This window comes from Petaurus breviceps, unplaced genomic scaffold (assembly GCF_028583685.1).
Source record: "Petaurus breviceps papuanus isolate PSGF00001 unplaced genomic scaffold, PetGlider_PUasm1.0 37, whole genome shotgun sequence".
Taxonomy (NCBI): domain Eukaryota; kingdom Metazoa; phylum Chordata; class Mammalia; order Diprotodontia; family Petauridae; genus Petaurus; species Petaurus breviceps.
Genome location: NW_027186296.1, coordinates 77520977 through 77541955, shown reverse-complemented (window position 1 = coordinate 77541955; position 20979 = coordinate 77520977). Strand labels below are relative to the sequence as shown.

The 20979-nt window shown below is 43.9% G+C and overlaps 1 protein-coding gene across 7 annotated transcripts in view; it reads right to left on the bottom strand.

Moving 5' to 3' along the window:
- Window positions 1-20979, bottom strand: part of GBF1 (golgi brefeldin A resistant guanine nucleotide exchange factor 1) — a 141100-nt gene that overhangs the window by 6802 nt on the left and 113319 nt on the right. For 2 of the 7 annotated variants that reach the window (XM_069098817.1, XM_069098819.1), the window contains exons 8-27: window positions 20890-20944; window positions 20041-20139; window positions 16126-16264; window positions 14372-14595; window positions 12788-12956; window positions 12108-12319; window positions 11673-11771; window positions 10883-11077; window positions 10339-10528; window positions 8621-8764; window positions 8007-8095; window positions 6766-6968; window positions 5872-5995; window positions 5440-5565; window positions 2697-2779; window positions 1790-2026; window positions 1337-1430; window positions 694-870; window positions 326-390; window positions 108-231 (exon numbers count right to left, since the gene is read on the bottom strand). In XM_069098817.1, the coding sequence (XP_068954918.1) occupies window positions 108-231; window positions 326-390; window positions 694-870; window positions 1337-1430; window positions 1790-2026; window positions 2697-2779; window positions 5440-5565; window positions 5872-5995; window positions 6766-6968; window positions 8007-8095; window positions 8621-8764; window positions 10339-10528; window positions 10883-11077; window positions 11673-11771; window positions 12108-12319; window positions 12788-12956; window positions 14372-14595; window positions 16126-16264; window positions 20041-20139; window positions 20890-20944 (2848 nt within the window). The remainder of the gene's footprint in view (window positions 1-107; window positions 232-325; window positions 391-693; window positions 871-1336; window positions 1431-1789; window positions 2027-2696; window positions 2780-5439; window positions 5566-5871; window positions 5996-6765; window positions 6969-8006; window positions 8096-8620; window positions 8765-10338; window positions 10529-10882; window positions 11078-11672; window positions 11772-12107; window positions 12320-12787; window positions 12957-14371; window positions 14596-16125; window positions 16265-20040; window positions 20140-20889; window positions 20945-20979) is intronic. The other 5 variants (XM_069098823.1, XM_069098824.1, XM_069098818.1 and 2 more) reach the window with 4 other exon arrangements.

Here is a 20979-nt window from a genome sequence, read left to right as displayed (position 1 = left end):
CCTGAGTTGGAGTGAGGAAAAAATCCCACAAAGCCAGAGTCCTACCCTACAGGAAGTTGAGACCTGCTCAATGGGGAAAAAAGTGGGAAGATAGTTGGGATAGATACCTTGATACAGTCCAGGGCCATGCGCTTGGCTTCTTGGTTCTCAGTGGATGGGCCTCGCATGCTGGATTGCTCAGGACCACTCAGTGTTAACCAGCTCACAAAGCTCAGAACGGTTGACTCTCCTCTGTGGAAGGATAGAGAGAAGGGAAATATTCAGGTTAATCCCCAATTCTTGGATATTCCCTCCCCATGGCCCAGAACTTCTGGTCTACTCTCACCGGTTAGATGGTGTTTCCTCCCGCTGCAGAGAGATCTTGCCATTGGGATCTACAAAGTCTTCCACCTAGGAAAGCCAGCCTTTCTTAACATGACCCTCACTTATTATCCAGTCCCAACCCTCATTCTCTAGTTTTATTCCTGACAGCCTCTTGTACTGTTATTCTACTGAACAAGTGACTTCCAATTCCTCTGCCAGTTGTCCTCCTAGGGAATATCACATACTGCTGGTCCCTTGATACTGAAACCTACTAGATAAGGACCAAGCCAATGCAAGGCACTGGTCCTAAGCTCTGTCTCTCCCAAGTTTAATTTTCCTTCAAAATTGCAGTTAGCACTCAACTTTTGTCTCCTAAGCCTCTACTCTTACCTCTACCATGGCCTTGGGCAGTAGTTGGGCTCGGAACAGCTGCAGCATGGCCTCCATGATGTTCTTCCAGCCCTCTCGAAGGATGTCGCCATGACGATGGGCCAAATGGAAAACAGTCTTGGCTGCAATGTGAGCTTTGGGGTTGCTCCCAAACACACTGGGCAGGTTCTCAATGGACTGAAGAGGTAGAGAAGATGAAGTCTAGGGCCTAGCTAAAGACTAGGGAGTATCTTAGGTCCTTACTTGCTAACTTCTTCTTTGGGTCCTCACATTAGCTCTGAATTGACCCCTTCTCTCCATGACACTGTGGGAACCCTTGGGTATTCAAAATTCTTAAATCTACTCTTTCTCCCTTCCTCCAGTCTTCATGTAAGCAATAGTGATTCAAACCTCCCTCTCAGAATATGCTGGACATGGAGGGCTGGAACCCCTCAAAGACCATGCAGTAAACAGTGAAGGATGGGGTTACTATGAGGACAATGCTGAGTGAAGTACATAATTAGTGGAGAAAGTTAAGCCTTCAATGGAACCTCAGTTATTGTTTGGGTGTCTATGGTGTCTGCCTCCATGAGGCATCTGGTTCAGGTAGTTTCCTGCTTCCCTATGCTGTGCCCCTCAAGGCCCTCCTCCTCCCCTTACTCACCTCACTACTGAGGGCTGTAAATTTGCACAAAGAAATGATGAGATTGTCAAACACGTCACTCAGACCATAATGGGCGGAGATCATGGCACATTTCCTGCAAAGCCCCATCCCCCACCCCAGGAACAGGGTCATTGGAAGGGCTAGTTGCCTTTCCAAGTACCATGGAAGATCTTTCTCAGGGTCCTCCCCTGATGATAATACCCTTCTAAAACTAGTACTGCCTGCAAGGTGGGTTCCCCCATGTCTCAACTTCCCCCCAAAGGAGGGAAGCTCTGGGAAGATGTAACTGACTTTCTAGTAGAGTAAGAGAGGTCAGAGATTCCCAGGCATGGGCTCAGAAGTAGCTTAAAGTGACCCATCCCAGGGAAATTCAAGGTGAGGATAGTTGGGGAATAGGTGTTATCAAGAGAGTGTGGAGGATTTTGGGGCCAAGACAAAAGACAAGGTGGGTACCTGAAACCTGAAATGGCCTTCTGGATGATTGTTTCCTCTAGGCTCTTGTCAAAGACATAGGAGAGGGCAGCAATGGTAGGGCCCCAGGTCATGATGAAGAGGTCATGATCATAGCTGCCAGCTGGTACTAGCAAGAATATGCCCTCAGGGGTTGCACCTCGATGTAGTAGGACATTCCATACATAGTTCTCCCTCACCAGACCAGTCTGTTCTTCAGGCATCACAATCTCATCATTCCTATAATACAACGGGGAATGAGTATAATGACAAGGTCAAGATAGCAACCTGCCCATGGATCCAACATTTCCAGTTGATTCAAGGGATTCTTCCCCTCCCAGCTCTCACACCAGCACACCCATCATGTTGCAGCCTGTCTGACTGCTCACGGCTGAGACATTAGATAGGAAGGAAAAGAAGGTCCTCCTTGCCCCCTCCCCCAATCTCATGACTCTGAAGCTCTTTCCCCCCTGGGTCTCAGGCCTAATAGTTTCTAGACTTCACCATTATACCAGAAACTTTTCTAGGAAGCCAGAAGAAACCTGACTGTTAGAGAAGAGCTTTCTGCTTCCTCCCATTTACAAGCAGCTGCCTGGATTTAGAGGTCATCAGTGATGCCTAATTTTGACCCAGGTCCCCACCTCAAGCTTGCTGGCCTTCTCTGTAGGCCATCTATGGGTCATCAGGAGATCCCTTTAAGAGAAACAGTTAGGATCCTTCAGCCTTTGGGGTCCTAGAAGTTTTCACCCAAGGAAGGGAAATATTGGCAGAGAACTAGTTCTCATCTGGGAGGTGAGTCACACACTGTACAAAAAATCATCAGGAAGAGATGGGGATGGGTTCCCTCAATTCAAAAGGCTGAACCCCTCAGTCCTCATTAAAAACTCACTTGATAAAAAAAAAAACTCACTTGATAGCATGGTACATGTCCTCTAGGATGTCCTGCTCAAAATCTTTTCCTCCATTTACGCCCTTCAGGTTCTTTCGGAATTCCTAGGAACAGTTCAATGAGCTTCTTTTCCCCTTGCTCCAAAGAAAAGGACCTTCTCCCTCTGCCCCAGGTACTTCTAGGCTCTAGCAGGGCTGCTCAGTACAGAAGAGCAGAAAACAGCTCCCTCTTTCCACCCTCCTCATACTCTCGACTTTCTCAACTCCAATGACTTCCTTCTACATCCCACTTCAGGTACATATCAGCATAGGATTGTACTATTTCTTTAGAATTGCAAATCAGAACCTTGAAATTCTACTTTCAGATGACAGTCTCCTTTCCTCCCACCTTTTATCATTAATTCTCCTCTTTACTCTTATTGTGACCTCTGGTCCCTTCTTCCCATTCTCCAAGTCCATTTCCTTTATTTTGGCTTCACTTTTTTCACCTGCATACCCAGCCTTGACCCCATGGTTAGCCACTTAAATGTGCCATTAACTAGAATATTAGAATCCCTTGCTACAGTGACTTTCTACTGTTGCTGACACATTATTATCATCATCATCATCGCTAGCAATTTATATATATATGTAGCACTTTAAGGTTTGCAAAGCTCTTTACAAATATTGTATTTTGTCCTTCCAAGTTACTTGCCCAGGGTCACATAACTAGTAAATATCTGAGTCTGGGTTTGAACTCAGGCCCACGGATCTAACCACTGTACTATCACCTACTTGAACTATCATCCCTGGGATAGCACCACCATTTGATTTTTCTGCTTAAGTTCCAAGGCTGTTCAATCCTGCTGAAGACAAATCACACATCTGAGCTGTGAAAATCAGGAAACTGAACTGCCTTCACTCCCAAATTTGTGTTATGTACCTCAGCTGAGCCATTGCTGCTGACTGACAATTTTCTACTCTACCCTTATCAACTTCCTATCTCATTCTCCACAGTATTCCCAATCCTAAAAAACAAAAAACAAAAAATATTTCTTATGATCCTTCTAACCAGGTCTGGTACCATCTTCTCTCCTATTGTTCACTACCATATTTCTTACAGAAGTTATCTTGTTCTGCTCCTACCATTCTACCAGAACTCATTTCTCAAACATGACCCAGTGATATCTTGACTGCCAAATGCAATAGTATTTTTAAAGTTCTCATTCTCTTTTGACCTCCCTCGACATGTCACCATTTTCTACCAACTGCATTCCACCAACCACCACCACCCTTCACTCACTGCCCCCTGGTTTCAGAGACATCTCCCTGTCCCGGTTTTATTCCACTTGGATAACTTCTCCTCTCTCTCCTTTCCTGGCTCTTCATCCTTCACCTAACCCCTTTATGTGGATGTTCTTCCAGGTTCTTCCCATGTCTTCGGACTCTTTCCTTAGCAATCTCATTCACTAAGGTTCAATCATTACTTTACACAGATGACTTCTAACTCTACATCTTCAAGCCTGATATCTCTTATTAACTCCAGTCCCTTATTTCCTACCTTTACTTGGATATCTCAAATTCATCATCAAAAACTAAGCTTAGGGGTAGGCTAGATGGCACAATGAATAGAGCACTGGCTCTGGAGTCAGGAGGACCTGAGTTCAAACCGACCTCAGACACTCAACACTTACTAGCTGTGTGACCTTGGGCAAGTCACTTAACCCCAATTGCCCTGCCTTCCCCCCTCCAAAAAAAGGACAGAAAAAACCCCAAAAAACAAAAACTAAGCTAAACTCATCTGACTTCACTGTTTCTGGTTATGACACCACAATTTGCTGTTTCTCCTGTTTGTACCCTTAAGGTCACATTTGATTCTTTTCTCTCTTTACCTCTCATATCCCACCAGTGATCAAATCTTGCTAAATGCATTCCCGAAACATGCCTTCTACCTGTTCCCTAATCTTTATCCTCACTCCCAAAGGCCCTCGTTAACACAAGGCTAGACTACTGTAAAAACTTCCTAATAGAACTTTCTGACTCCACTCTTTCTCACTCCAATCATTTCTTTCTACTGTCAGAATAATCTTTCTTATTAACGGAGTTGGTCATTTCCTATGCTAAGCATCTGGTTCTTACATAGAATTCAAGGTCCTCTATAATTTGGCACCAGCCTACCTTTCTTTATCTCAAGATTCCTTCCCAAAATGTACTCTATGCTCCAGTCAAAAGGAACGATTCTCTCGACCTCTTGCATATTGTGCCCTATGAGCATGCTCACATCATCTCCTGTGCCTATAATGGTCTTCTTCCCTGCCCTCACTCCTCAAACTGAATTTTACCTGCCCTTTAAAGACTAACTTAAAGGGTCCATCCTTCTGATTTCTCCAGGGCAGTTATGATGAACCTCACAAAACACTCTGCTAACACACTTATCAAGTAACATTGGGTATTATACTATTTACATTTGGGTTGTAATTCCCTACTAATAGAATATAAGCTTAATGAAAGTAAAGACTTCTAGCTAAACACAACAGCTTTCAGATTCTTGCAGAGTGTTCTGCATATAAAAGGTACTTAATACATGCTTACTGAGTGAAAGAAAAGCTAGACTACTTCTCATCTAATCCATTCAGGGGAGGAATTACTATGTTAGTGACCCCTAATTTAAGGCCGACTTCAGGTGGGCTCTCTGTTACTACACCATTCTGGATAAGGACCTTCATGCTTTCCCCCCTGTAATCTAATGCTGGGGTAGTCTTACCTAGATAAGGATACATACTCACCTCCAGGGTCATGGGTACGTTTTGTTTTCGGACATTGTGATTGTGCTGGTCAGTGTTGAGCATGATAACAGCATAGGCCAGGGCAAAGCAGGCATCACTATTTGCAAATGGGGAGCCATTACACTTCTGAAAAGCAGAAACCCCATAACTATCAGTGTCCAAGTCACCGTCCTTTCTGCAGTTAACCTCTATCCCCAAGCCACTGCTGGTGCTACACAGAGCCAGCAAGTGCCCAGGGAAAACATAGAATCCTTGCCAACCCCTGGGGAGAAGACTATGCCCCCTTTTCCATGGGGATTATTAGCCACTGCCACCATACTCTCCACTTCTCCAGGAGATAGCAGTGGGGGCCAATGGTTTTTCAGTTACACTTGAAATCACAAGTTTGTTTCCCCAAATCTTCCCTCCTCCACTCCCTAACAAAAAAATTACCATCCAGTGCTCTGTAAAGGCCTCCAGTAGCCTCTGAATGACTGGAGCTTCTCCTGGCAAGCGAAAGGCCTCCAGGTAGAGGCGTAGAGCTTCATCAAGTCTTAAGCCCTGGAAACTGAAGGTGCTGAATGGGGAAGGAAAGGTGATGGAAATTAGTAAGCAACTACTGAAGAACAAAAGATCTGCCTTTCCATGTGCCACAGGCCTTCTAACCTACTCTCCTCCCAGGGTAGGTAAGGAAACCTCTTAGTCCTCCCCATCATATTAATTACACTGAATACCTCTAGCCCCCAAATCTTCGTACTTCGCATCCATAGCCTTTCACCTCTAGGGTGTGGGTTCTTAATGTGGGAGTCAGTAAACTTCATTCTCTACCCCCCACTCCCCTCCCATATTTTGATACTTGTATTTCAACATAATTGCTTTCCTTTGCAATCCTATGTTTTTTATTTTATACATTCAAAAACACTATTCTGAGAAGGGGTTCAGAGGCCTGGCCAGACTGCCAAAGGGGTCTAGACACAAAAAGGGAAAGAATCTCTTCTCTAGTGCTTTAATACCACTCCCATCCAATTTGAAGCCAAGGAACCCTCATCTTTCTACTTCCAAGTGAGGCCTCAATAGAAATAGGAACTGAGTGTATCTGAGCCATCTTGCACTTAAGATCGGGACCCTGGGTCCCATGAGATATAGCAAGGAGTGGTAAAAAATGCAGAGAGCACTGTCTGGGCCTCTAGCCAAAAACAAATAACTTCCCCAAATGAGAAAGCTTCAAGAGGACCTGCCACCCATCTCTGTGAGCTGAAGACTAAGGTGGGGGAAGTCAGCAACCAGCCTCATCCTAGGCCAGATTACTACTCTCTGCCTCAGAGGCTGTGCCCACTCTTCACTCACCCCACAAAGCTCTCCAGCAGGTCAAGGTTCTTTCGGTCACTGACAAACTCTCCAATCATCTTTTTGTCCAGTCGGGGATTCTCTCGGAGCCACTGGGCAATTTCATTATTGTCCATGGGGATAGTCAGAAGACCCTTCTCCTGTAGGAACTGAATCCCTTTCTTTGGTTTCTGGTTGAACTGTTCTGTGCCTGTGATCAGCAGCTGTGAGAAAATGCTTAAGGCATTAGATCCCCTCTGCATCCAGACTGGATAGACTTCAAAGCTAAGTCAGGCTTTCTTCTTATTTCCTCATGGCTTCTGTTTCCCTCAGTTGGATAGTACCCCATCTTCCCAGGATAGAAAGCTCCAAAAGCAAAGCCTTAGACATCTAATCTCTAACTTCAATTGCCTCCTCTAAAGGGAGTGGGATGAACATCCCACTTACCAAATAAAATGTCCATGATATAGTGGGTATGACCCTTGAAGCAGTTGAAAGAGGGGCCAAAAGAAAATTTATTTAGTTCTCTAGCCTTATCTTTTTCCCCTGGGATTTCTTAGCATTTCTTAGCCTGTAGCCCAACCTGCTGACATCTCTCCTCCCTGGGGTGCTTCTTGTGTTGTGTACTCCTATTGAGAGCCGGAGATGGATGGCTATGGGGATGAATCAGTTCCACATTTACCCAAGTACAGGCAGGGACAGACAAACCAAATGTACCCAGTCTGCCACTGGGACCAGGCAGTCAATCCAGAGGGGGAGGGAGGGAAAGGGGGAAGAGAGTTGATTGAAAGAGGATGGCAGAAGTATTTTTAAAAAGGTTTCCATTTCATTAAGAAACTCAAAAGCACAAACATCTACATGAACTTTACTAAAGCACCAGAATAAATGTCAATTCCCTGTAGCTCCTACAATCATAGAAATGACCTACTGAACCTTCTTTGGGACCAAGATAATACCAGCAACCTTGGTTCCTATTTTCACCATCTTCCATTCCTTCAACTCAGTCTATCCCTTGCCTACAGACATAGGTTAAGGGCTAAGCTTTGGACTGTGGCAAATAATCTAGCCCTAGTTGTTGTTTCAAGAAATGGGGGGAAGGCACAAAGGAAACTTGGAGTTACTGAAGTCCTAACTAGCTAATAATCAGGGAATCTAACAGGTTTCCTTCAATGATTTGGATGAGCTGTCAAATCCTCTGTGAACCCTTAGGACAAGAGTCACCCAAAGAACAACTAGGAACAAAACATAACTGATTTTTATACCTTTTTCTTGCTTTTAATTTCAATCAGTTCCTGAGGATTTGGAAGGAGGCAGGAAAACCGAGGTGGCTTGCGGGGAATTTTTTTGTCAGCTAAAGAGAAAAGAATATGAGAACACAATGAGCCACCTCCTCACTTCCATTGGGAGAGCTTAAGATGCCTCCAGGACTCCCTGGCTCCCTCCAGTCCTCCTGCTTCATTTTCTTCTAGGATCCAGATTCATCATCCTACCTACATAAACACTCTTTTCTACAATCCCAAAATTTTCCACTTAACTTTTCTAATGCTTAGCAAGTCAATCACTTTTTCCTTCTTTTTCTCCTCCCAGTTCTCACAAGTATGTGCAACTCCTAGACTGCTTCTTCTCTCCAGTAATGCCTTCCCTATGGAAAATGTAAAGGAGTCTTACAGCAGCCCTTAGAACCATGGACAGCAACTCCTTAAGGTCCTAGGCTCCCTTTCTCCATGAATCTGAAGGGATGATGAGTAGTCAAGCCCCACTAAGATAATTCCTAGGTATTCTTTCTTTTGATCAATCAACAAACATTTTCTTCCTCTCTCTGCCTCTTCCTGAAAAGTCCTCTACCCAAATAAGCCCTGTGGGACCCAACACCAACCACCTGCATCACCACCTTCCTCCACGTCATTGCAGCCCAATTTTCCCTGCTCAGCCAGCAACTGCCCTCCCCCAGGTGGATGCAGCCCTGGGTGATCTGGGTTTGTCCCTGGGTGTTTTCCATCATTGGCTGCTTGTTCACTGCCTGTAGGTGAGAGAAAAAGTGTGAAGAATCAGAGTTCTAGGTGAATTTTTGGATGCACTGTCTCTTTTGGTTGATGGAAAATTATCTGCATGAATATGGATATGATGTTCCTTTACCTCTTCCCACACACTGGGTGAAGGAAAGAATGGTAAAGCATGTCTGAGTAAATGCCCAAGTGAAGGAAAGGCTCAATTAGTGGTAGTTAATCTATATTTGTTAAAATACTACCAATGGGCAAAACATAAGGAGTCAGAAGTTGGGGTGGGGAGGAGAGAAAAATCAGAACAGCAAATAATGGGGAGAGCCTTCATCATTCTAACCAGAGACTGAAAGAATGCAGTCTTTGGTTGTGACTTTCCTTGAATCCAAGACAGTATCATAACTCATGTTAAGTCAATAAGCATTTATTATATATATATATATATATATATATATATATATACTATGTGCTGAGCAATAATAATAAAAGTGATGATAATAATAACTAACATTTATACAGTAGAGGTAGTGTAGTATAATGGACAAAGAGTCACACTGGAAGCCAGGAAGACCTGAATTTAAGTCACAACTCTGACACATCCTGGCTGTATGACCCTGGACAAATTACTTAACCTTTCAGTGCTCTAGGAAACTAGAGAGAAGGTATAGACCTACAGAGGATGGATTTTCCTTATTTGGGAGTTCTCTATACCAATGAAATCCCAAGTCCAATTCCTATCCCTACTTATATAGTAGTTTAAGGTTTGTAAAGTGACTTATATATATTATTCTCACTGATCAGCAACCTCAGCTAGAGATTAAAAGTATTCGATTTTTGTTTCTATGAGTAAGGTTAATGCCAGCCAACATCACCTGATATATAGTTTGATTTCTTATGCCTTTTGTATTATCTTTTAATTATCTATATTGTAACAAAGAATTTCCTTTATTCACTTGCTTGTAAACACACAGGGAGATTAGGATGAGGGAAGAAAAATGTCTGATGGTCTGCAAGTGTCTAGCAGGTTGAGGTTCAGTAAGGTGTACCAGGGATGAGAGAACTGGAGCTCCAATTGGCTTTGTAGCTAAATAATCACAATTCAAGAGAGTTGACCCTGGAACCAGGTTTCTTCCTTGGAATGGACTTAAGTTTGATTTCATACCTTAGGAAAATCATGGGGTATGGCAGAGTCCTTAGGAGTTTTCTTTAAAAGTGGTAAGAAAAATTCAGCAAAGGGGGGAGGAGAGTAGAGCAGAGCTGCAGGAGGAAAGCAAAGAGGAAGGGAGGATTCCACTAGACTCCAATGCCAAGGGAGCCTACAATGATCCCTAATGGGGAAGCATTCTAGAGAAGCAGAAACCTAAGTTCACAATAGATACATAATGGCTAAATCAGCTGAGTCAAAGAGTACCAAAGACACAAAGTCAGAGACCTCTAGGAGAATGGGAGATGAATACTACAGCACAAACATTCTGCCTGAGAAGGTGATTCAGAGCTTCAAACCCTGAAAATATAATACTTGGTAAGGTAGGATGGGGGCAAGGAACACATGCTACTGGGGCCTAGGGCTCTAAGAAAGAAAAAGGCCTCTCACTGCTGCTGACTTCTTTAGTGCCATCCACCATCTCAGGACTGGGTTTAGCCGCCTCTTTCTTCTCCTGCTGGATGAGGTTGTTCAAGACTTTGGCCTGGCAATGGGCCTCAGTACTGTCAATCACTGTCAATAGTGCATCAAGAGAGAGCAGGTGTGTTGTATAAAGCTGCCCAGAGACAGGGAAGGCATTCTGGGAAACAAACAGTATAAGCTAAGAGACCAATCCAACATACTTTCCAAGGTACTTTACCTTATGTAGAGGAACATTATATTTTAACCTAACCTTAACTGCCATCATGTATATGTGCACACATACACTCGTGCGCGCGCACACACACACACACACACACACACACACACACACACCTCTTGAGTATGTAAACTTTTCTCGAACCCCTCAATCTCTGTATTGCCCTAGCAAACCCTCCTTCCACTTTCTGTTACCTGTCCCTCCCTGTCTGTGCTATTCCCAAAAGACAAATTTCCTTTCCCCAGTATTTCCCTTCTAGAGGCCTATGGAAGCCACTTCAGAAAGCCTCGGCACCTTGGACAGCAGCTTTGTAAGGTCTTCAAAGAGGTTGGAGCAGTAGTAGTCACAGTCATAATTTATGTAGAGCTCGGTAACAAAGCTGGGGATTCTCCAGAGCTGGACAACAGCCTCTAGTGCCATCTCCTTCATTTCATAAGGCATCTTAGGATTCTCCACAGTGATTATCTCCATGAGTTTTTTGATGTACATCTGGCAGCAGTCACGGATTCCCAATGGGATAGAACAAAGGAAAAAGACATAGTAGGACAGAGGAAACAATGAAGAGAGGGGAAAGCATAGGTAAGCACTACATTGCTCATCAAGGCAGTGGCCAAGTGCTATGGAAACTCACTCAAGAGAACTTCATCTCCTGCTCCCAAACTCCAGGCACACACCATGGTCACTTTACTCAGGAATGAAGCCTGACCTTCCACCTCTGGTTTTATACAGCCCAAAGCTGCTGGATTTCTTTTCACATAACCTAATTATCTTATCAAATGACCTAGTCTTGCTTTCAGTTCCTTCCTGAAATCTGTTTGGGCTTCAAAGGGACTGCCAGGTAAACTAGTCCTAAAGCTGGAGGCCCCCCCATCCCACCACTGTCATTCCCATTTTACAACAGCAGCCCCTTGATACTTTTTTGGAATTGGCCCCTCACCAAGGGAAATGAGAACTATCCTACAATGAGCTCTTCCTTAGGGGGTCAATGACTCACCTACTAGTTCCTGAATCCCACCCCAGAAGGAGAAAAGCCTCCAGTTCCAGTGCCCTGTGTTCCTTACCCTATCAGGGCCAGATGACTCACCTCCATTTGGAATTTGAGGTGTTCTCGCATGCTCTCAAAGAGAAGAAAGCACACACGGAGGGAGGCTGCGTATAAGCTTAGTCGTTCCACACTTAGCAGCTAGAAAAAAATAAGGAAAAGCTATGAAGTTTCTGGTATTTGCCATTGCTTAGCCAGAATAAGGCTTTACTTCAAGTTCAGGGCTCAGAGAGTTATCTTCACCACTTGGCAATTCTCATACCTCATTCCTTGTGCCAGCATTACTGATGAAGACAAGGGAACCCTCACCCTGCATTGGCTAGGCAATGGGCAGGAAGCCCTACTCATCCTTCTCATAGAAAATCCAAAACTTTCTTTCCCAGTACTCCCTACCCCATCACCATTGTCATGAGGGACTGAGACATGTGCTAGTGAAACTTTAATTTCCCACACCCTTTCAATTATTCCCATTTTCACCTGGAATAAGTGCCGACACATCTCATCCTTGATGAGGCCTAGCAAGGTCTGGCACTGGGCCACAGGTGCAGACTCAAGGGCCACAGTTAGAAGTTGCAATCCCATGTGGATCATGACTTCTGAGTTGTGTCGGTCATGAGGGTTGGTAAGAGAGATAAGGAAACGGAAGAGCTCACGGATACAGGGGAGGCCGTAGGGGACCAATGCTGTACCTGGAGAAGGCAAGGAGGGAAAATAAATTAATAACTCTTCCCTTAGAGAGTTTCTAATAATACAGTACAAGCCAGTCAAACAACTCCAAACAACTTATACAAATTTCATTTTTCCCTTTCTTTTCAAATTTTTTGTTTCAAGAGAGGGCCTACTGGGTAGGGGAAGGGAGAGAATACATGAAGGAATGGATATGACCTTAAAAAAAAAGGCATCAGTAAAAAGTATTTACTCTTTTAACAGAAAAAAAGCTGCTTTTCCTTTGATTCCCCACAGTTCTACAGACTGCTAAAAAATTCCCTAACAATTTCAAATCCTTGATGATTAGAGCAAAGGTGCATAGAGAATTTAGCTCGGTAAGTAGAAATCACCTGAAATTGTTGAGCCTCCTGGGTCCCTTTATAGACAAGAGTTTGTGGAGGTAGGGAGAGGAGAAAGAGAGGGAGAACCGCTGGCCTGGCAACACTCACCTTCTTTCTGGGAGGACTGTGTGAAGCGAACACCACGGGGGTTGACATAGTCCATGTCATGGACAGAGGCTGAATCTGAATGGTCAGCTAAAGAAGTACACTCTTCTAACACCTCAGGAATGGACTCCACAGATGCTGACTGGACCTTTTCCACCTGGGACATTTCATGCTATGGCATAGGATTACAGAATTCTTAAGAGTTGGAATGGAAGTGAAAGCTCATCCAGGACAAACCCTTCATTTTACAATAGGCTGAAGAGGCACAGAGGCGGTGGGGAAAGCAGGCGAAGGCAGAGAGCTTAATCTTGAAAGGCTGAATTCTAAAAATTTCCTCCTTTGGGACATACATAGGAGGTATTAGACTTTTCTCATTCTTTTCTAATCAAATTGTATATGAGGGACTCAGAACTTTTGGCTTTGAAACATGAGCAGATAGCAAAAGACTACGTGGGGCAGTAGAGAAGATGCTTAACCAAGAGTCAAAAGAGTTCTAGTCCTAGTTCTGTAACTAAGAGGCTCGGGGGTGAGGAGGGGATGGCGGGGGTGGGGGGAGGAGAAGGCAGTGCATTTCACATTTCTGAACCTCAGTTTCCTCATTTGTTAAAGAGGGAGATTTGGAGATACGACCTCTTATGTCCCTTAAACCTTCTAAATTTTTTATTAATTCTATGAAATTATATGAGAAAAAATAATATTTTTAAAAATTTTCAATTCAATATTTATTGAGTGCTAACTACGCCAAGACCCCATTCTAACTTTTAAGGGATGAAGGGGCACCACAAATCTCTCATGAAGTGAAGTAAAAATATGCCTAGAAAGATGGACATAGTAGGAGTTTTCACTGAGTCTGGGTTCAGAACCTTCCCTTAAATACTAGGAAGGCCACCAGAGTCTTCCCTGGCTCCCTCACTCCCACTATCTTGGGACACAAAGGAAATATCACTGGAATAGAGAGGTAATAATAGTTGACATTTATATAGCTCTCAGGGCAGCTAGGTGGTGCAGCAAATAAAGCAGCAGGCCTGAAGCCAGGAAGATTTATCTTCAAGAGTTCAGATCTGGCCTCAAACACTTACTAGCTGTGTGATCCTGGGCAATTCACTTAACCCTGTTGCCTCAGTTTCCTAATCTGTAAAATGAGTTGGAGAAGGAAATGGCAAATAATTTGAGTATCTTGGACAAGAAAACCCCAAATGGGGTCACAAAGAGTTGGATATGACTGAACAACAAATATACTTCTTATTACATGCCAGGCACTGTGCTAAACTCTTTACAATTATTATCTCATTTGAGCCTCACAACAACCCTGGGAGACAGGTGCTATAATCATTCCCATTTTGTAGAAAAGGAAACAGAGGTAAAATGACTTGCCCAGGGTCACACAGATAGTATCTGAGGATGGATTTGAATTTAGGTTGGGTCTTCCTGACTCTAGGACTAGTGCTCTATCTACTGTGCCACTATAAGGAAGACTAGCTTCCTAAATCCTTTCCCACCAGCCATGGTTTAGAAAAGAATGCAAAGAACCAAAGAAAGCAGCCAATAGTAAAAAAAGAAAACTGGGGACCGTGAGAGATTCTATACCTGGGGATCAGACTGTTCAGGAGAGCCCAACTCGCTGTTTACAGGCCCAATAGCTGTGCTGGGTCCCAGGGGGCCAGCCTGTTCCAGGTCAGTGAGGTCTTCCTTGGATGTGGTCTGGGAGGAGAGGTCAACGCCACTGTCAGTTGAGGGGCTAACAGCTGTGGAGGTGGCTTCAGAACTTGTGGAGGAGATAGGCATGGAGGCATCAATGAAGGGCACAGCACCTGCCAAAGAGAATCCCTTGGAAAATGAGCATATGCTCGAAGGGAAGAAATGCGATAATCCCAGAAGCTGTGGGAAAGTCATACCTTCTTCACCTCCCAGTCTGTGTGTTGACTTCAGTACTTTTTTTCATTTTTAAAATTTGATTTTATGTTTTAATAGTATTTTATATTTTTTAATTACATGTAAAGATAGTTTTCAACATTCACTTTTATAAGATTTTGAGTTCCAAATTTTTTATCCCTCCCTCCATTCCTCCTTCCCTTAGACAGCAAGCAATCTGATATAGGTTACATGTGTACAATCATATTAAACATATTTCCACATTAGTCATGTTGTGAAAGAAGAATCATAACAAAATGGAAAAATCATAAGAAAGAAAAAAGAGAAAATAGTATGCTTCAATCTGCATTCAGACTCCATAGTTCCTTTTTTTTTTTTTTAAAGCAATTGGGGTTAAGTAACTTGCTGAAGGTTACATGGCCAGTTATTTCTGGGTGTGGTGCTAAGTATCTAAGCCTGGATTCAATCCCAGGTCTCCCGACTCTGGGGCCGGCGCTCTTACTCACTGAGCCACCTGGCTGCCCCCAGACTCCATAGTTCTTTCTCTGGATGTGGAAAGCATTTTCTATCATGAGTCATTTGGAATTGTCTTAGGAAGATCACTGCACTGCTGAGAAGGGCTAAGTCTATCAAAGTTGGTCATCACACAGTGTTGCTGTTACTGTGTACAATGTTCTCCTGGAGGCTTTACTCAGCGTCAGTTCATATAAGTCTTTCCAGGTTTTTCTGAAATCTTCCTGTTCATCATTTCATACAGCACAATAGCATTCCCTTACATTCATATACCACAACTTGTTTAACCATTCCCTTCAATTTCCAATTCTTTGCCATCACAAAAAGAGTTCCTACAAATATTCTTGGGTACATGTGGGTCCCCTTCCATTTTTTATGATCTCGTTGGGATACAGATTTGTCAGTGGTACTGCTATGATCTCAATACTTTTTGAAAACTTACTATCTTACCAGAACAGGTGTCCAGGGTTTCCCTTGGAACAAAAGACCTCAAAAGCTACTGTGGAGTTACTGAAAGGTCATAGAATACTAGAGTTCACTGTTCAAACTGTATAGCATACAGGAGCTCAGAGATTTTATACCCCATCTGATTAAAATGAATGCATCTGTTCCCAGCACATAGATCGTGGTTATTATCATGTCTCATGTCTCTAGCCCCCACTTCATCAAAGAGAAGATGTCTTCTTCATAGGAGCCATCACCCAATACTATCCTGTTCAAGAGAAATCCAGAAAACGGGGACCAAGATATAGTTTTGGAGGGTTTTTTTTTTGCTTTTTAGAGGGAGAAGGCAGGACAATTGGGGTTAAATGACTTGCCCAAGGTCACATGGCTAGTTTTGTGTCAAGTGTCTGAAGCCGGATTTCAGGTTCTCCTGATTCCAGGGCCAGTGGAATCTATTCACTGTGCCATCTAGCCACCCCTCAAGGTATAGTTTTAGCCAGAAGAAGATTTACCTGTAAAGTTGGAGGATAGGGTGGTTCCATTGGTAGTGGGTGACTCTGTGACTTTGGTGACATGCCGTGGAGGCCGTGGAGATCTCTTCTGCTTTTTCCATTTGGATGAATCACTCATGCCTCCGGCTCTCATTTTTAGCTGTAAATATCATACCCCATTGAATTGTCATCTGAGCTAGGATTTAGTTGCTAGAGCCCTCCCTCCCCTCAAACTTCAGTCAGGAGCAGCCCCATTTGACCACAGGAAGCAGCATAAAGCATCCTCTCCCTGGTACCACCCACCAATTGGCCAAATGAAAACCACCAAAATCAGTGGATCACACTCTCATCCTTCCAAACTGATTATTCTTCCAAATGTATTTGCTCACACCTAATAGGCTAACTTAGTAGTTGACTCCTGGAAGGAGGCAGCCTAGTCTCAGCAACCATTCTTAAATCTGAAGAACTCTGGAGTCAGAAGAATAAGGGCCTCCAATTCCCCATCCCAAACCTTTTCTGGACCACAGCTTGAGACTATAGAGCTGGGTTATCAGAAGTTTCATTAGCACTTGGGCATTCCCAAGCTCTACTCCCTGACCTCTCCGTCAAGTCAGACAAATTTGCTAACACTGGGGATGGGCTTTGGTAGAGCAGTGCAGATACTTCTTATACGGTCTCCTAGGAATGACTGGCTTAGACAACAACAGGACCAAGGTCTTCTAGTAGAAGTTTGTTTCAGGTCATACAATGACCTGAATGGAGTGGGCATGCACAAAGGGTCAGGAAATCATTAGTAGTGACCACCTTGCCAGGAGTCATTCTTCAGGCCCAATGGCCCAGAACTTTAAGAACTTTTCTCCCTCAACTATCCTGTTGAATCCTGGGGAGAATCCTGAGGTGGAAAGTTCTTGTACAAATGATGTGAACCTACTCTTCTCACTTGAGTTTCTCTCAGAGCACTCTATCTCTGGTCCTAGGCAACTGTTCCTCCTTATTTCCTGGATTTTTGCATAAGATTGGCTAGTGAAATCTCCTTTTTGTAAAAATGGAACAGCATTATAGCAGAGACCGTGCCCTGTGACTACTCAGGAATTCTCCCAATCCCAATGCAGTTGCTATTTGCTGAATAAGTGCACCAGTTCACCATTCCTGTCTTACCCTACCTTGCCTCTTTCAGTGCAGTTTTGCATTTCCCAAAATCAAGTCCATCTATTTCCCTACACCTCATTCCATACTGTTAGCCACCCAATATGCTACACTGCTGTTATCAGAGCCTTGCTGCCTATTGACTGCCATGGTGTACTTAGTAATGGATTCTAGATTGAATAATTTTCTCTTATACTATGAACTCATTTATTCCACCCAGGCCCATTTCTTCTCCAAACCAGATACTTTTATAATTTTAAAGTGTACCCATTCTGAAAATGCAGTCCCAAACTGATTTACTCTCTGACTGACCTTTCTCAGATTGGCCCTCCAGTTCCTTTCCCCTGGGGTCTGTCTATCAATATGACCCTTAATTTGGAGAGAAAACTTTTTCCTATTTCTCAAGGGCTGAAAAGAAAAGACAATGCTATCCTTGTCTAAGGGGTCCCTTCCTTACTCTTATCAGATTTTGTTTCTCTACTTTCCCTAAGCCTTTGAACACCTCAGAAGAAGCATGGAATAATGGAAAGAACACTGGATTTGGAATGAGAGAGCATGTATCATTAGGTGATATTGGGTAAATCACTAAACCTTACTGGTACTCAATTTCTTATTTATAAAATGAGATGGGTGAATCTGATGATGTCTAAGGTCTCTTTTAGCTCTAAATCTGTGATCCTATCACCTGAGTTGGGCAGGGCAAATGATCCTTCTCTATAGGTATAAATAGTTCCTTTTTTTTTTTTTTTTGCTTTTTATTTTTGAATGGGGGAAGGCAGGGCAATTGGGGTTAAGTGACTTGACCAAGGTCACATGGCTAGTAAGTGTTAAGTGTCTGAGGCCTAATGTGAACTCAGGTCCTCCTGACTGCTGGGCCAGTGCTCTAATCACTGTGCCACCTAGCCGCCCCTATAGTTCCTTTTTTAAGAGGGTTGTGAAGCAGGTGACAAAAGGCTGCTTAATGTGCCTGACTGAGAAACAACAGATTATCCAGTTCCCTACCTATAGTCCTCCAAATGAGAGAACCTCAGGAAATAGCCCCCAGTTCTCTGGAACATGATAGTGAGACTCCTAAAACCCTCCAGTCTATATCAGAGACACCTTCAGGGTCTTGAACATCTCAGTAAGGTAGGGAGATTTCTGTCCCAGGAAGTTTTCCACCAGAACTGGTGTTAATAACCAAATTAGAAGAGATTTCCCCATGGGAGCAAGAGGATTGCACAGAGAAGTCATCAAAACTTCTATACTAAAGAGCTCAAGGATTACTGGAAGAAGATGAAGTCCTGTAAACTCCACTGACAAGCTGCCAACTGTGTGGTTTGCTGAGAAAAAACTAATAATCTATTTGCCATCAATTTCTTAAAAGTAACAGGTCCCAGCCTAATCTTTTTTGGCCTATCTCCTTTCTTTTCAATAAACTCTCATCTTGCCAGGGGCCCAAGGCAGTTTAATTCCCACTGCACTGACACACTCCCAGTGAGATCAGTTACACTGCACTGCCTTCTTCTGGGCTCTCTACGACTGCAGCTCCACCTATTTCTATAGGCCCCTCTGAGTTCTAGCTGTGGTGGGTGTTGGGAGGTACTTAGTGTTATATATAACATCTAAGTGGTGAAATAAACAACTGGGCTAAGGGAAGATTCTAGGAATCTAGTAACAAAAGTGTGATAAGGCTAATTCTTAGCAAAGAGAGGTCTTCCTCTCACCAGACTGCTCTGGGGCAGAAAAAGAAAGGAAATCCTTTAGTAGCAGCAGGGAAGATCTTGGGAAGATACAAAGACAGTGGTGGTGATGCTATTCACCTCAGGATCTGAGGGAGCTGGGGAATCTGAAATCACCATACCTGCTTACCTCTGTGTTTCCACACGTTAGTGTGATATTTGAGAAAAAGGGCAGGGCCCAAGGTTAATAACCACAGCTACATACCAAGTCTGGCCAGTTGAGGGGGATGGCACTAAAGACTGGACAAGCATACCAGCTGGCATTCAAGAGACAACAGCATGCTGAGAAAATAGGTTTGTGGCCCAGGCTAACCCCACCAAAGTCACACAGTTCCTCACAGCTTCAAGTACTTCACCTCTAGCAGGAAAATTCTTAGTTGAGGGATAGAGACATTATCCCTCTGGCTCAAGGAAACCCAGGAAAAGAAAGCACAAGACAAGATTTCTTAAACTTGGACATTATTCTCCAGGGTTTCACCACACCCTATACCTTGAGTGACAGAGTGAATATCTAAAGACATTAGGATACTAGGTGGCCTGGGGCACTCAGTATACCCTGGCACCACCCTATTACTTCCCAGCAGTCTACATCCTAGAATAACTCTTCTTGTTGGCACCCCAGGTGGCTCAAAGTCTGCTAACTCCTCCACCTCCTCCAAACCCAGCCTAATCAACAGAAGTAACCAGGGAACGGTGCCTAGGATTCCTTTGTTAGCTATGACAGTGAAAAGGAAAGGTAGAGAGAAAGGCAGAAGAGGACAGGTTTCTGTGTTGAGGTCTTTCTCACTTCCCCAGCGATGTCAGTGCTTGACTCCTTGGAAGATGGGATGATATGGCAGGGCTAGCTCTCTTTCTTCAGGCCCGTGCACAATTCCACTCCCTTCTCTACTAGCTCTCCTCCTGCCCCAGGCAGATTCCCAACACTGCAAAGCAATGATCGCATGCACCTTCCCCAAGCCGTGCTGTGTTACCAGGGAAGGGGAAGTTTTGTTTCACACAAAAGGACTAGGACCCAGGTGATGCTTGCAAAAAAAGAAGAGGAAGGGGATGGAAAGGGAGAGAGAGAGACCTTGAGGTTCTTAAAGAGCAGTACCCTCTCTAACTGGTTCAAGGCTTTGGGCTGTTCCCCACTACTTAGTTCCAGTTTGTTGAGGAGACATGGAGAAATCTGTGAAAGACAGGCAAATGCACGGTTTTAACAAAGTGAAATCAACCCAGAGACACAGCAACAGGACCCAGGGCAGTATTGCAGGCAGGGAGGGACATGTACCAAACAGATGGGCATTGCTGTCCAGGCCTGACAGGCCGAGTCTCATGAGGCTGAGAGTTGCCCTTATTTTTCTTGTGTGCCCTTTAGAGACTTGGAGTAAGTAAGTTCTGGGAAGTCCAGTTTCTCAGGTCTAAGTAGCAGAAGGTCAGGTGTCTGATGACCTGCCTACTCCTGACAGGCCAGGTACTTCTGAACTTTCCAGAGGGGAGAGCATAAGTCCAGCAACATAGTGAGATCCATCTTCATGTGACAAGAAGCACTCAGCCTTATGGAGAACTAGTGATTTTCATTTCTGCCCCACACCATTCCAGCATGGCCTTCAAAATCTTCAAAAGGATTCTGAAGGGATCACCTTCCTAGTTTATGGAAGGAGAGCCCCAGGTCTTAAGCCCTTGCCAGTACTGGGAATAAAAATGGGTCAGAAAGGAAGAGCAGGGAAAGGAGAAGCATCTGGGGGTAGCAAAGTATTTCCAGTGGCATTCAGAGCCTCAATGTGCATGACGGCTATTCTTAGACTCTGAGCAGATCCTCCCAAACAAAAGCATTTCTCTACAGAATAAAGCTGTTCCAAGAAAATACCTGATGCACTGATGAGGGGAAAGGAAAGCTAGGCAGAAGTAAGGGCATGAGTCAAGTCCCAGGCCTTACCTTCTTCATGTTTGTCCCTACATAGTTCTTCGGTTCTTCTTTAAACTGAGGTAACCTATAAGATAGAAAGCCCCAAGGAATACATAGATT